At 49.8% G+C, this 13003-nt stretch overlaps 1 protein-coding gene across 1 annotated transcript in view; it reads right to left on the reverse strand.

Annotated features, from left to right (window-relative positions):
* The window catches only part of fndc3ba (fibronectin type III domain containing 3Ba), a 480942-nt gene that overhangs the window by 10319 nt on the left and 457620 nt on the right, over positions 1-13003 (reverse strand). The window contains exons 24-25 of the mRNA XM_085989714.1: positions 10852-11018; positions 7152-7279 (exon numbers count right to left, since the gene is read on the reverse strand). Coding sequence (XP_085845840.1) covers positions 7152-7279; positions 10852-11018 — 295 coding nt within the window. The remainder of the gene's footprint in view (positions 1-7151; positions 7280-10851; positions 11019-13003) is intronic.

Below are 13003 nucleotides of genomic sequence, written 5' to 3' on the forward strand. Positions count from 1 at the left end.
AAAGTCAGCCGTGGGTAGCACTCTCAGCTCAGAAGGTTGTGGGTTCAGGTCCCGCTCCAGAGACTTGAGCAGAAAAATCTAGGAGGCCGACACTCCCAGTGCAGTACTGAGGGAGTGCCGCACTGTCAGAGGTGCCGTCTTTCAGGTGAGGCGTTCAACCGAGGCCCCATCTGCCCCTCTCAGGTGGATGTGTAAGATCCCATGGGACAATTTTGAAGAAGAGCAGGGGGAGTTCTCCCCGGTGTCCTGGGGCCAATATTTATCCCTCAACCAACATCACGAAAACAGATTATCTGGTCGTCATCACATTGCTGTTTGTGGGAGCTTGCTGTGCGCAAATTGGCTGCTGCATTTCCTACATCACAACAGTGACTACACTTCAAAAAGTACTTCATTGGCTGTAAAGCGCTTTGGGATGTCCGGAGGTCGTGAAAGGCGCTGTAGAAACACAAGTCTTTCTTTTTACTTTAACTTTTATCAGCAAGTATATTTGCCCGTGATTCTGGTCTTGGTTTTGCGGAGCCACTGATTGAGGATGTTGGTCAGGCCTGTGCTAATCCTCCTTCCCCTCCCCCACAGTGAAGTGCCTGCCCTTCCAATTAATGTTCCCGTACTCTCAATATCTGGGAATAAGCAAGCGGACATTTTTCCCCCCCACCCCAAACACACAAACACAATGCCTGGAAAACACTTGTCAACAACCTTGAGCAGTTTCCTGGTTGCTAATCATTGTTTACTACCGGTGAGGCACTGACGTGGGTGAAGGCCTCATGTAGATGCTGTCGTCATAGCAACAGGCTCTGCATGCACTCCAGGGGCACCGTAATTACTCTCCCCTTTCCCTGGGCCACTGCAGGCTGATACACACCTTTCAATCACCAATATTGTACACTAGAGAATTTAAGACACTCTGCCAATGATTCTTCGGATTTCCTACTTGATTTATTGTGCCTGTAGTCTGTGCGAAAGGAACAGATTTAACACCTTTTTTTTCCTCCTCTCCTCTCCTCTCCCAAAGGCAATTTGATAGTTCCATGGGAACAGGAGGAGGTCATTCAGCCCCTCGGGCCTATTCCGCCATTCTATTAGATCATGGCTGATCTTCTACCTCAACTCCATTGTCCCGCCTTTGCTCCATATCCCTCGATACCCTGACCCGACAAAAATCTATGGGCTGAAAATTCAGTAGGGTTAGCGCCCATTTTGCGGCGCTAGAGGGCCTAGCGCCGCAATGATAGCCGTTTCTGAAATTCACTTCGGCGCTGCCATCGGCGTTAGCCGGTTGCGCTGCGCCGGCACCGATGACGTCATCAGTGTGCGCAGCGTCCCGGTTGCCGTGGCAACGCGCCCGAACGCCGAAATTCAGTTGCGGCCGCCTCGCCCGTGGCAGCCGCAACTAAGACTCTGGCAACCGAGTCTTACACAAGTTAGCGCCGGCGCATTAAGGTCGCGCGGCGGCCGGCCGCTTTCCCACCGGCCGCCTGCCCGCACCTCCCTCCCCGGACTCCTCCACCCCCCCCCGCGGAACAGATGCGTCTGGCCTGCAAGCCCGGCACTTGTCCGAGGTGCCGGGCTCATTTTTGAAAAAATCAAACGGCCAGCGATCGGGTGAAGGCAGTGCCTCCTTAACGGGAGGAGGAGGCCTGCACTTCCCCAGCCTGCCGCACTGCATCGGGTGCCACAGCGCCGGATTAGCGCCGCAATGCGGCACTCAGCGCCCATTGGGAGGCACTCACGCCCGCCAGTAGCGCCGGCAGCCGTCTGGGCGCGGCGCTACTGAATTTTTGGCGCGCGCAAGGCAATTAGCGCCGGCGCTAAATTTCCGGCGCTAAAGCCCTGGCGCGGCGTCAACTCAATTTCTAGGCCTATGTCTTCAAAGCTCCAATTGACCCCCGGCATCCACAGTCTATTGAGGGAGAGAATTCCAGATTTCCACTGCCCTTTGTGTGAACAAGCACCTCCTGATTTCCCTCCCAAACGGCCTGGCTCTAATTTTAAGATGATGTCCCCTCGTTTTTGTTTCCCCCACCAGAGGAAATAGTTGCTCCGCATCAACCCTATCGAATCCTTTTAACATTTTAAACACCTCGATCAGATCATCACTCACGAGAACGTAAGAAATAGGAGCAGGAGGAGGCCATTTGGCCCCTCGAGCCTGCTCCGCCATTCAATAAGATCACGGCTGATCTTCTACCTCATCTCCACTTTCCCTCACTATCCCCATATCCCTTGATATCCAAAAATCTATTGATCTCTGTCTTGAATATACTCAACGACTGAGCCTCCACAGCCCTCTGGGGTAGAGAATTCCAAAGATTCACCACCCTCTGAGTGAAGAAATTCCTCCTCATCTCAGTCCTAAATGGCCGACCCCTTATCCTGAGACTGTGACCCCTGGTTCTCGACTCTCCAGCCAGGGGGAAACATCCTCCCTGCATCTACTCTGTCAAGTCCTGTAAGAATTTTGTAGGTTTCAATGAGATCACCTCTCAGTCTTCTAAACTTCAGAGAGTATAGGCCTAGTCTACTCTATCTCTCCCCATGGGACAATCTTCTATATTGCGGAGTGCCACCTCGAGTACCTCTCAAATTCATCATATGAAAGCTAATACAGTGAGCGTTAGAAGGCTATTCGCCAACTGAGGGCATCGCAATCCTGTACCCATCCCTCCCTAGCTCAGGCCCACTGTATTGCCATCACACTGCCGGCCTGGCTCCCTCGTCATCGAATCGAGCCTGTGATCTTCCTGGTCTGTAGGGCTCAGTACCCTACCACTGAGCGATTGATTGAGGCAGGTTAAAAATATTGGGGCAACTTTTTGCCTGTGGTGCTCAGGGGGTAAAGAGATGCCTTGGAGGGAAGTCCTAAGTGGGCAAGGATGGGAGATGGTATGCCCAGAACAGAACCTGACATGAATTAGTCATTCATGAAAAAAACTTATGAAATAATACTGAGCGGCCTGCGGGTGGCGCTGTCTAGGGAGAGTATAAATACTCGGGCACGGGCCCAGCTTGCTCAGGACATTCTTTAACAGGAACTAGTGAAGGACACAACTAGACCTCCATGTTGTAAAACAATTAATTAAAGCTTTGTTTAACGCTTAGACCAAGTGCCTAGTAGTTTTCTTATGTCAGAGCCCACCTGATTTTACTCACTGTGTTGTGGCCAGAGATTCCTTTACACTCAAAGCACAAACAGAGGAAGAGCTGTAGTATCGCCAGACTCATACCCCACAGAAGGAGGCCACTCGGCCCATCGTGCCTGTGCCGGCTCTTTGAAAGAGCTCTCCAATTATTCCCACTCCCCCCTGCTCTTTTCCCCATAGCCCTGCAATTTTTTTTCCTTTTCAATAATATATCCAATTCCCATTTGAAAGTTATTATTGAATCTGCTCCCACCATCCTTTCAGGCAGCGCATTCCAGATCATAATCACTCGCTGCGTAAAAAAAATTCTCATCTCCCCTCTGGTTCTTTTGCCAATTACAGGAAACTTTCGATTTACCGGCACCTAAGTAACCGGAAATCTCGGTTAACCGGCAAAATTCAGGAGTAGGTTCATACTTCATATTACTTGCCTTCATCAATCTGTTGCTGTGCAAGGGTGTGGCTGCAGCTGTTGCTAAGCTACAGAGACGCTTGGAACTTGTGGCCATTGTTCTGAACATGTTGCTAAGCAACAGGGTTTGTTGCTTTATACGGAGCTCTCAGCTCTCCCTATCTTTTACTATAGCTCTCGGTTATCCGGAATTTTTGATGAACCGGCTCCACGTCGGTCCCGTCGGTGCCGGATAAAAAAAGGTTTCCCGTACCTTCAATCTGTGTCTTCTGGTTACCGACCCTCCTGCCAGTGGAAACAGTTTCTCCTTATTTACTCTATCAAAATAGGGGGGCACGATGGCATAGTGGTTAGCACTGTTGCCTCACAGCGCCAGGGACCCGGGTTCAAATCTGGCCTCGGGCGACTGTCTGTGTGGAGTTTGCACATTCTCCCTGTGTCTGCGTGGGTTTGCTCCGGTTTCCTCCCACAGTCCAAAGATGTGCAGGTTAGGTTGATTTGGCTATGATAAATTGACCCTTAGTGTTAGGGGATTAAATACGTGGGGTTACGGGGATAGGGTGGGATATGTGTCGGTGCAGGCTCGATGGGCCGAAATGGCCTCTATCTGCACTGTAGATTCTGTGATTCTGTGAAAACCCCTCATAATTACAGCACAGAAGGAGGTCGTTCGGCCCACAGTGAACACTCCTATTAAGTTTCCCCTTAACCTTCTCCGCTCTAAGGAGAGGAAAGGCTGAGATGTGACAGGCTGGGCTAAAAGAGACAACTGAGGGGTGACCTGATCAAGGTCTTTAAAATTCTGAAGGGGTTTGATAGGGTAGACGTAGAGAAGATGTTTCCACTTGTGGGGGAGACCAGAACTAGGGGCCATAAATATAAGATAATCACTAATAAATCAAACAGGGAATTCAGGAGAAACTTCTTTACCCAGAGAGCGGTGAGAATGTGGAACTCGCTACCACAGGGAGTGGTTGAGGTGAATAGTATAGATTGAATTAAGGGGAAGCGAGATAAGCACATGAGGGAGAAAGGAATAGAAGGATATGTTGATGGGGTGAGATGAAGAGGAGGCTCGTGTGGAGGATAAACACCAGCGTGGACCAGTTGGGCCGAATGGCCTGTTTCAGTGCCGTACGTTCTATGTAAAACTCTGCAGCTTTTGTTGGGAGAGAGGAGGAACTGAGGAATGTAGATCCAAGTGAACCGTCTTGAATTATTATTTTTTTTTTACTCCTGTTCTGCCAGCAGTCCAGCTGGTTGCCAATGGCGACATTGGGTGTTTGTGTGTGTTGGAATCGTCGGGCATTGGTTTTGGGCATGAAGTGCGCCCTGTCAGGTCTTCCAGTTTGTCTATTTGTTGTCATCTCCGTGTAGCGGAGAGCGCGGGAACGAGCATGAACACCGGCACAGACCAGGTGGGTCGAATGGCCTGTTTCTGCGCTGTACTGTTCTATGTAATCCCACCTTCTCTGGGACGTGGGGGGTGGGGGGGTTATTACCCAATGAGAGGGCCGACTGACCTGAGGAAACGAGCAGTGGATGTGACAGCACTGAATCCTGGGTTAATCCCCCCCCCCCATCGCTCCTCTCCTCCCCTCCCCACCCCATGCTGATCCAGGCACCAGAGAGGCTGCCAACACAAACATGGCCTGCAACCCATCAGAGCAACACTCCACAAACTGCCGCAGCCTGCTTCAGATTCACAGCCGCATAAAACACCCGGCACCGAGCTGCTGTGACTCAGTGTCTGTGGGATGCCAGCTCCGATCCTGACGCTGGATCAGCCCAACAGTTTGGACGTTTTAATACATCAGCTGGGCAAAAAAATAAAATAAAGATTAAGGCTCCGAAGTTCGGCAGATGCTCTTCCCGTTTCCCCCACCCCGCCTGACCTCCGACACACTACTCGGAGAAATGGCCTTCCCCTGGGCATTCCATCGATCTAGGAGCATGAGGAACCATTCAGCCCCTCGAGCCTGTTCCGCCATTCAATGAGATCACGGCTGATCTGCGACCTAACTCCATTTACCCGCCTTAGCTCCATGTCCCTTGATACACTCACCCGACATCTATCGATCTCAGTATTGAAAGCTCCATTGTCTCCCAGAATCTGCAGCCTATTGTGGGAGAGAGGTCCAAATGCTGGGGGTCAACTGGAACGTTCAATACTGGGATCGATAGATTTTTGTTGGGTAAGGGTATCAAGGGATATGGAGCAAAGGTGGGTAAATGGAGTTGGGGTGCAGATCAGCCCTGATCTCACTGAATGGCGGAGCAGGCTCAAGAGGCCGAATGGCCGACTCCTGCTCCTATTTTCCAAAGAGTAATGCTCAGATGGTCAAGGGCGGGATTTAAAAATAAAGCCAATCCTTAAAGTCGTTGCTGCGTTGGTTACCCCGACCGGGATGAAGTGAAGAATAATTTTAATGGCCTTCAAAATTGACACAACTTGTTTGGCGTGCCAGCGTCGTGATATCACAGTGACACCACCAGAGGAACCCCCCACCCCATCACCACCAGAGGAACCCCCCATCACCAGCAGTGAACCCCCCATCACCAGTGAACCCCCCCATCACCAGCAGTGAACCCCCCCATCACCAGCAGTGAACCCCCCCATCACCAGTGAACCCCCCCATCACCAGCAGTGAACCCCCCCATCACCAGCAGAGGAACCCCCCCCATCACCAGTGAACCCCCCCATCACCAGTGAACCCCCCCATCACCCCCCCATCACCACCAGAGGAACCCCCCATCACCAGCAGTGAACCCCCCTATCACCAGTGAACCCCCCATCACCCCCAGTGAACCCCCCCATCACCAGCAGTGAACCCCCCATCACCAGCAGTGAACCCCCCATCACCAGCAGTGAACCCCCCCATCACCAGCAGTGAACCCCCCCATCACCAGCAGAGGAACCCCCCCATCACCACCAGAGGAACCCCCCCATCACCAGCAGTGAACCCCCCATCACCAGAGGAACCCCCCCATCACCAGCAGTGAACCCCCCCATCACCAGCAGAGGAACCCCCCCCATCACCAGTGAACCCCCCCCATCACCAGAGGAACCCCCCCATCACCAGAGGAACCCCCCCATCACCAGAGGAACCCCCCCATCACCTCCAGTGAACACCCCATCACCACCAGTGAACCCCCCCCCATCACCAATAGGATCCCCTCAATCACCAGAGGCCCCCCCTCAATCACCAGAGGACCCCCCCCTCAATCACCACCAGTCGACCGCCCTCCCCCACCAATCGAGCTCCGATCAGATTCAGGAGGTGTCCGTGCGAAGTAAGGAGAGTTCCCATTGCTGGGGGACAAAGGAGCCCTTTTAATCAGGCGGTTAAGGCCAGCGCCGGCAGACGATTCAGAACCTCCACCACCGCTCCGCCCCCGCCACCGCTCCCCCCCCCCCCGCTCTCCCCCCCCCCCACTGCTCCCCCACATCCACTGCTCCCCCCCCGCCACCGCACACCCCCCGCCACCGCTCCCCCCGACCCACCGCTCCCCCCCGACCCACTGCTCCACCACCGCCACCGCCCGCCCCCCCGCACCCACCGCTCCCCCCACACCCACCGCTCCCCCCTTACCTGCTTGTACTCCAACTCCCTGCCCACTGTGACCTGGAGAATGTAACCCATTGGATCGCCTCTCATTGGTGGGAGTCCTTCCCACGTCACCTCGCATGCGCTTCCTTCTAGCTGAGTGACCCGTGGAGCTGAAAGAGACAAAGCGCGAGTCAGTACTGTTACTCAGAAACTCCCACTGAACTTGCGTAACGGTACAGTCCGTGCAACTTGTTTTTTTCAATGAATAATGGTTGTTTCTGAGTTCTGAGTGTAAACCAATCAGTTTCTGTGAAGAAAGAAAGACTTGCATTTCTGTAGCGCCTTTCACCACCTCAGGACGTCCCAAAGCGCTTCACAGCCAATGAAATACTTTTGAAGTGTAGTCACTGTTGTAATGTGGGAAACGCAGCAGCCAATTTGCGCACTGGGGGTGTCGACCTGGATTATGTGCTCAAGTCTCTGGAGTGTTGGGGGAAAAAAATATGTCCGCTTCCTTATTCCCAGATATGGGAACATTAATTGGAAGGGCAGGCACTTCACTGTGGGGGAGGGGAAGGAGGATTAGCACAGGCCTGACCAACATCCCCAATCAGTGGCTCCGCAAAACCAAGACCAGAATTACGGGCAAATATACTTGCTGATAAAAGTTAAAGTAAAAAGAAAGACTTGCATTTCTATAGTGCCTTTCACGACCTCAGGATGTCCCAAAGCGCTTTACAGCCAACGAAGTACTTTTTGAAGTGTAGTCACTGTTGTAATGTGGGAAACGCGGCAGCCAATTTGCGCACAGCAAGCTCCCACAAACAGTAATGTGATAATGACCAGATAATCTGTTTTCGTGATGTTGATTGAGGGATAAATATTGGCCCCAGGACACCTGGGAGAACTCCCCTGCTCTTCTTCAGATTAGTGGCCGTGGGATCTTATACGTCCACCCGAGAGCGCAGACGGGGCCTCGGTTTAACGTCTCATCCAAAAGACGGCACCTCCGACAGTGCAGCACTCCCTCAGTACTGGCACTGGGATTGTCAGCCTAGAGTTTTGTGCTGAAGTCTCTGGAGTGGGACTTGAACCCACAACCTTCTGACTCAGAGGTGGGAGTGCTGCCCACTGAGCCATAGCCGACACCGATATATTCAGATACGAGCTTGGTTCACTCTTGTTATGTAAGTGTTTTCTAGGATTTAAGCGTTAGGCGAGGGATTCCAGTAACCAGGAGGCCTGGGTCAATGCAATCACCCAGATGATTCGACATGGAACGCTTTGTGCTCAGGCTTTTGTATATGTGGGCAGGTATCAGGTGTCGCGAAGTGGGCAGTCTGTCCAAATGCTGGCCTTCCACGGCTGGATCCCCAAGTACAAACCCAGCCCAGGCTGACAGGTTGAACCTTTCCTCTCCCCCTCCGCCTGTAAAAGGGACGTGCGCGATACAAGTGTGCGTCAGTCTCAGGCCAGCGCTGTGCCTCCTCATCCAAGTCTGCAACGCAGCACGGACTGCAATCTGGCACAGGTTACTGTTAAACTGAAGGACTGGGACACATAAAAGAAAAGAAAGACTTGCATTTCTATAGCGCCTTTCACGACCACCAGACGTCCCAAAGCGCTTTACAGCCAATTAAGTACTTTTTTGAAGTGCAGTCACTGTTGTAATGTCGGAAACGCAGCAGCCAATTTGCGCACAGCAAGCTCCCACAAACAGCAATGTGATAATGACCAGATAATCTGTTTTAGTGATGTTGATTGAGGGATAAATATTGGCCAGGACACCGGGGAGAACTCCCCCCTGCTCTTCTTCGAAATAGTGCCAGGGGATCTTTTACGCCCACCTGAGAGGGCAGACGTGTCGGGTTAACGTCTCATCCGAAAGACGGCACCTCCGACAGTGCGGCACTCCCTCAGCACTGCGCTGGAAGTGTCAGCCTAGATTTTTGTGCTCAAGTCTCTGGAGTGAGACTTGAACTCACAACCTTCTGACCTCAGAGGTGAGAGTGTTACCCAGTGAGCCATGACTGACGCCCTAGACATATAGCTAGAGCCTCCACAGGTACAGGCAAACACAGCCCCGAGTCTCCACAGGTTCAGAGATGTCATTGCTGGGAATGCAAAACGTGCCGTTTCAGGCAGCCTCTATCAGCCCAGCCCGTCTCCCACAGTCGCTAGCTGCTGCTCTTTCTCCTTGGCCAATTAGCGCTGTGTCCGGCGGGGGGGGCGGGGTGGTCACACTGAGCTGCGTACCTGCTGCGGCAGAGGGACTGGGCTGAAGAGCCCAGAGCTCCTCTCCGCGACATTCCTTCAAATACTTCACCTCCACGTGCACCACCCACCCGCTTCACGTGGAAGGGTTAGCGCTCTGCTCCAAACTCGTTTCACACGGGACCCATGGAGCGAAGAGATGAGGAGACCACCAAATCCCCCCCCTGTCTGGGCTGGACTCACACAGGAACAGGAGGAGGCCATTCAGCCCCTTGAGCCTGTTCTGCCATTTAATTAGATCACGGCTGATCTGTATCTTAACTTCATCTACCCACCCTGGTTCTGTAACCTTTACAACAACAACTTTCATTTATATAGTGCCTTAAATGTAGTAAAACGTCACAAGGTGTTTCACAGGAGCATAATCAGACAACAGGAGATATTAGGGCAGATGACCAAAAGCTTGGACATTAGAGGTAGGCTAATACCCTTACCCAATAAAAATCCATCAATCTAAGTTTTAAAATTTTCAATTGACCCCCAGCCTCAATGGCTTTTTGGGGGAGAGAGTTCCAGATTACCCTTTGTGTGAAGAAGTGCTTCCTGGCATCATCCCTGAATGGCCAGGCTCTCATTTTAAGATTACGTCCCCTTGTTCTGGACTCCCTCCTCCAGAGGAAACAGTTTCTCTCTATCTAACCTATCAACTCCTTTAATCATCTTAAACAGCGTAATTAGATCACCCCTTAATCTTCTAAACTCGAGGGAATACAAGCCCAGTCTATGCAACCTGTCCTCGTAATTTAACCCTTTAAGCCCCGAGACTTGAACTCACATAGTAAGGAGGAAGGATGAGTGTCGAACCCACTGCTCCACTCAGGAAAGAGTTAACAACAAACAGCAGGGACTAACCTCACAGACAAATTTACAACGTGCTACCTGCTGCTGAAGATTCCTAATCAATGGTTAATTAAAGCTCTCCTCCTTTAATTACCTTCTCATTGGAGAGTTCTCCCATAGCAACAGGACCTTCTAAGTAGACTTGTTCCTGGTGATTATCTTTTCTAAATTACCGCGCTAATTACATTTTAGATAATACATGATTAATTAATTGAACAGCACTGTTTTTACTTTAAAAAATCTAGCCCCAACTTTATATGACATGAATCAGTCATTCATGAAAGAAAGACTTATGAAATAATACTGAGCGGCCTACGGGTGGCGCTGTCCAGGGAGAGTATAAATACTCGGGCACGGGCCGAGCTTGCGCAGGACATTCTTTTACAGGAACTAGTGAAGGACACAACTAGACCTCCATGTTGTAAAACAGTTGATTAAAGCTTTGTTTAACGCTTAGACCAAGTTTTCTTATGTCAGAAACATCTTCTCTACGTCTACCCTATCGAACCCATTCAAAATCTTAAAGACCTCGATCAGGTCACCCCTCAGCCTTCTCTTTTCTAGAGAAAAGATCCCCCAGGCTGTTCAGTCTTTCCTGATGGTTATAACCTTTGCCGTGCAGACTGACCTTTGACGGCAGCAGGGAGTGATTTGGCTGTGTGGAACACGTGGATCTCGGAGAAGGGCCCCTCCCTCGCATCGCTGACCGCCTGGATTCGGAAGCTGTAACATGTGGATTCCGTCAGTCTTTGCACTTTGTAAGTGTGGCTCGGTCCTCTATAGATCGGGATAAACCTGAGGAGGCAAAAAGCATATGAATAAATCAGGGGGAGAAGACAGCAATCACCACGGCAACGCCTACCTATCTTTAACATATTCCAAATCTCACTTCTGCACAAACTTCCTGTCTGTCCTACTTGACTTCCTGTTGTCATGTTTTTTGACGCATTTTTTCTGGTCAACTTTTCCGGTTATAAATTCCGACGTTCATAATTATTCTGGGTTTGGTCCATGTCAACTATTCACTGTAATCGCGCAAACTGGCCACACAATTCCCTCAAAATGTTTTCTGAAATATTTTCAGCTGAAAATTTTCTCTCAGTAACTGAAATTTCTAATTCCCAAAATAAGAGTTTAAACAAATTGAAAAAAAATTAAAGAAATTATGTAATTTCGCAGTAACATACATTTATAAAATGGAATTGTCTGCCCTCGACACTGGGTGTGTGTAGGTATTGATTCAAAAACCTGCGCCAATCTGGATTGGAGTCAGTCAAGCTCAAGATCCTTTAGGCGATTTAAAGGAGAACTCAATTGCTCAATCCAGGTAATTGGCAAAGGCAACATCCAGCCCGACTGAGCGACGTTTATTGAACGGACGTGGTCTTTGATGCCAAGGAAATGCTCCATCACTAATCCAATTAAACCTATTGATAGTTAATGGAGTGGAATGGAGCTGGTGAATTGCAAATTCTTTCACACGCAAGTATATTCCATGGAAAAAAAAGGAGATCTTTGCATTTATATAGCGCCTTATCACATTGTGCGTAACACTGTTTTGATCGAGTAAATAAGGAGAAACTGTTTCCAGAGGCAGAAGGGTCGGTAACCAGAGGACACAGATTTAAGTTGATTGGTAAAAGAACCAGAGGCGACACGAGGAATAATATTTTTTATGCAGCGAGTTGTTGTGATCTGGAATGCGCTGCCTGAAAGGGCGGTGGAAGCAGATTCAATAGTAACTTTCAAAAGGAAATTGGATAAAAATTTGAAAGGGAAAAATTTGCAGGGCTGTGGGGAAAGAGCAGGGGGAAGTGGGACTAATACGATCGCTCTTTCAAAGAGCCGGCACAGGCACGATGGGCTGAATGGCCTCCTTCTGTGCTGTGCGATTCTATAGTAGTTATTTGTGCCCACATCTGCTGCTCTATAAACTGGATTTGGATTGTGCAGTCTGAGTCTGTGCAGTGTTCCTAATTCCCAGGCAGAATCAGCGTCATTCAGTCCGATGAAATGATGCAATATTTTTGTTCGGCTATTTGTTCTTCCAATAAATTTGAAAAACGAGGAGGATAAATTTCAAAAGCTTAGATCGGGAAGAAATTGTGTTCAGTATATTTTTTTTAAAGAGGCTGTGTCAATGTTTGTCTTTGTGAGAGGGCGAGGGGAAGTGACATGCACACTCGTTAGAGCTTTTGTTTTGTGTTCTATGAACTTCAGAAAATGTACTAAACTGACTGAGGGAGAGAAAGAGAGAGAGCGTGATAAAGGGGGGAGAGAGAGGATAAGGAGAGAGAATGGGGGATAAGGGGAGAGAGAAAAATGGGATAAGAGGAGCGAGAGTGATTTGATTGTTCTAATGTTTCAATTTAAAAAAAGAAACAAGTCAAATTCTGAAGCCAATTAATTAGTTCCGTCTACTTTTGTTGATAGAAAAGGTAATTGGTAACAGCTTACCCTGGAGACAGGTTTAAATTCCTAACACACACGAGGCAGAGTGAGAGACAGAAATAAAGACAGAAGTAGAGAGAAAGGCAGGTAGCATCTTTCCTCATGCTAATTTGATTTTCTTTCTGAAAAGTTGAATTTTGGAAGCAAACATCTCTTTGAAGGGAAGAGATAAGAAGGGAGGGCAGAAGGGGATTGGAGCAGAGACAGCAGGTAAAGGGCATTAAAATAAGGGAGTAAAGAGAGAGGAATTTCTGAGAAGGGGCTGAGAAATGTGGGATTTGAGAGGTCGATGAGAAGTGCGTGATTGAGAGCGAGGGGGGTTTTAAGAG

The sequence above is a fragment of the Somniosus microcephalus genome, chromosome 6 (genome assembly GCF_052327205.1).
Source record: "Somniosus microcephalus isolate GS21.2 chromosome 6, FLI_Smic_1.0, whole genome shotgun sequence".
Taxonomy (NCBI): domain Eukaryota; kingdom Metazoa; phylum Chordata; class Chondrichthyes; order Squaliformes; family Somniosidae; genus Somniosus; species Somniosus microcephalus.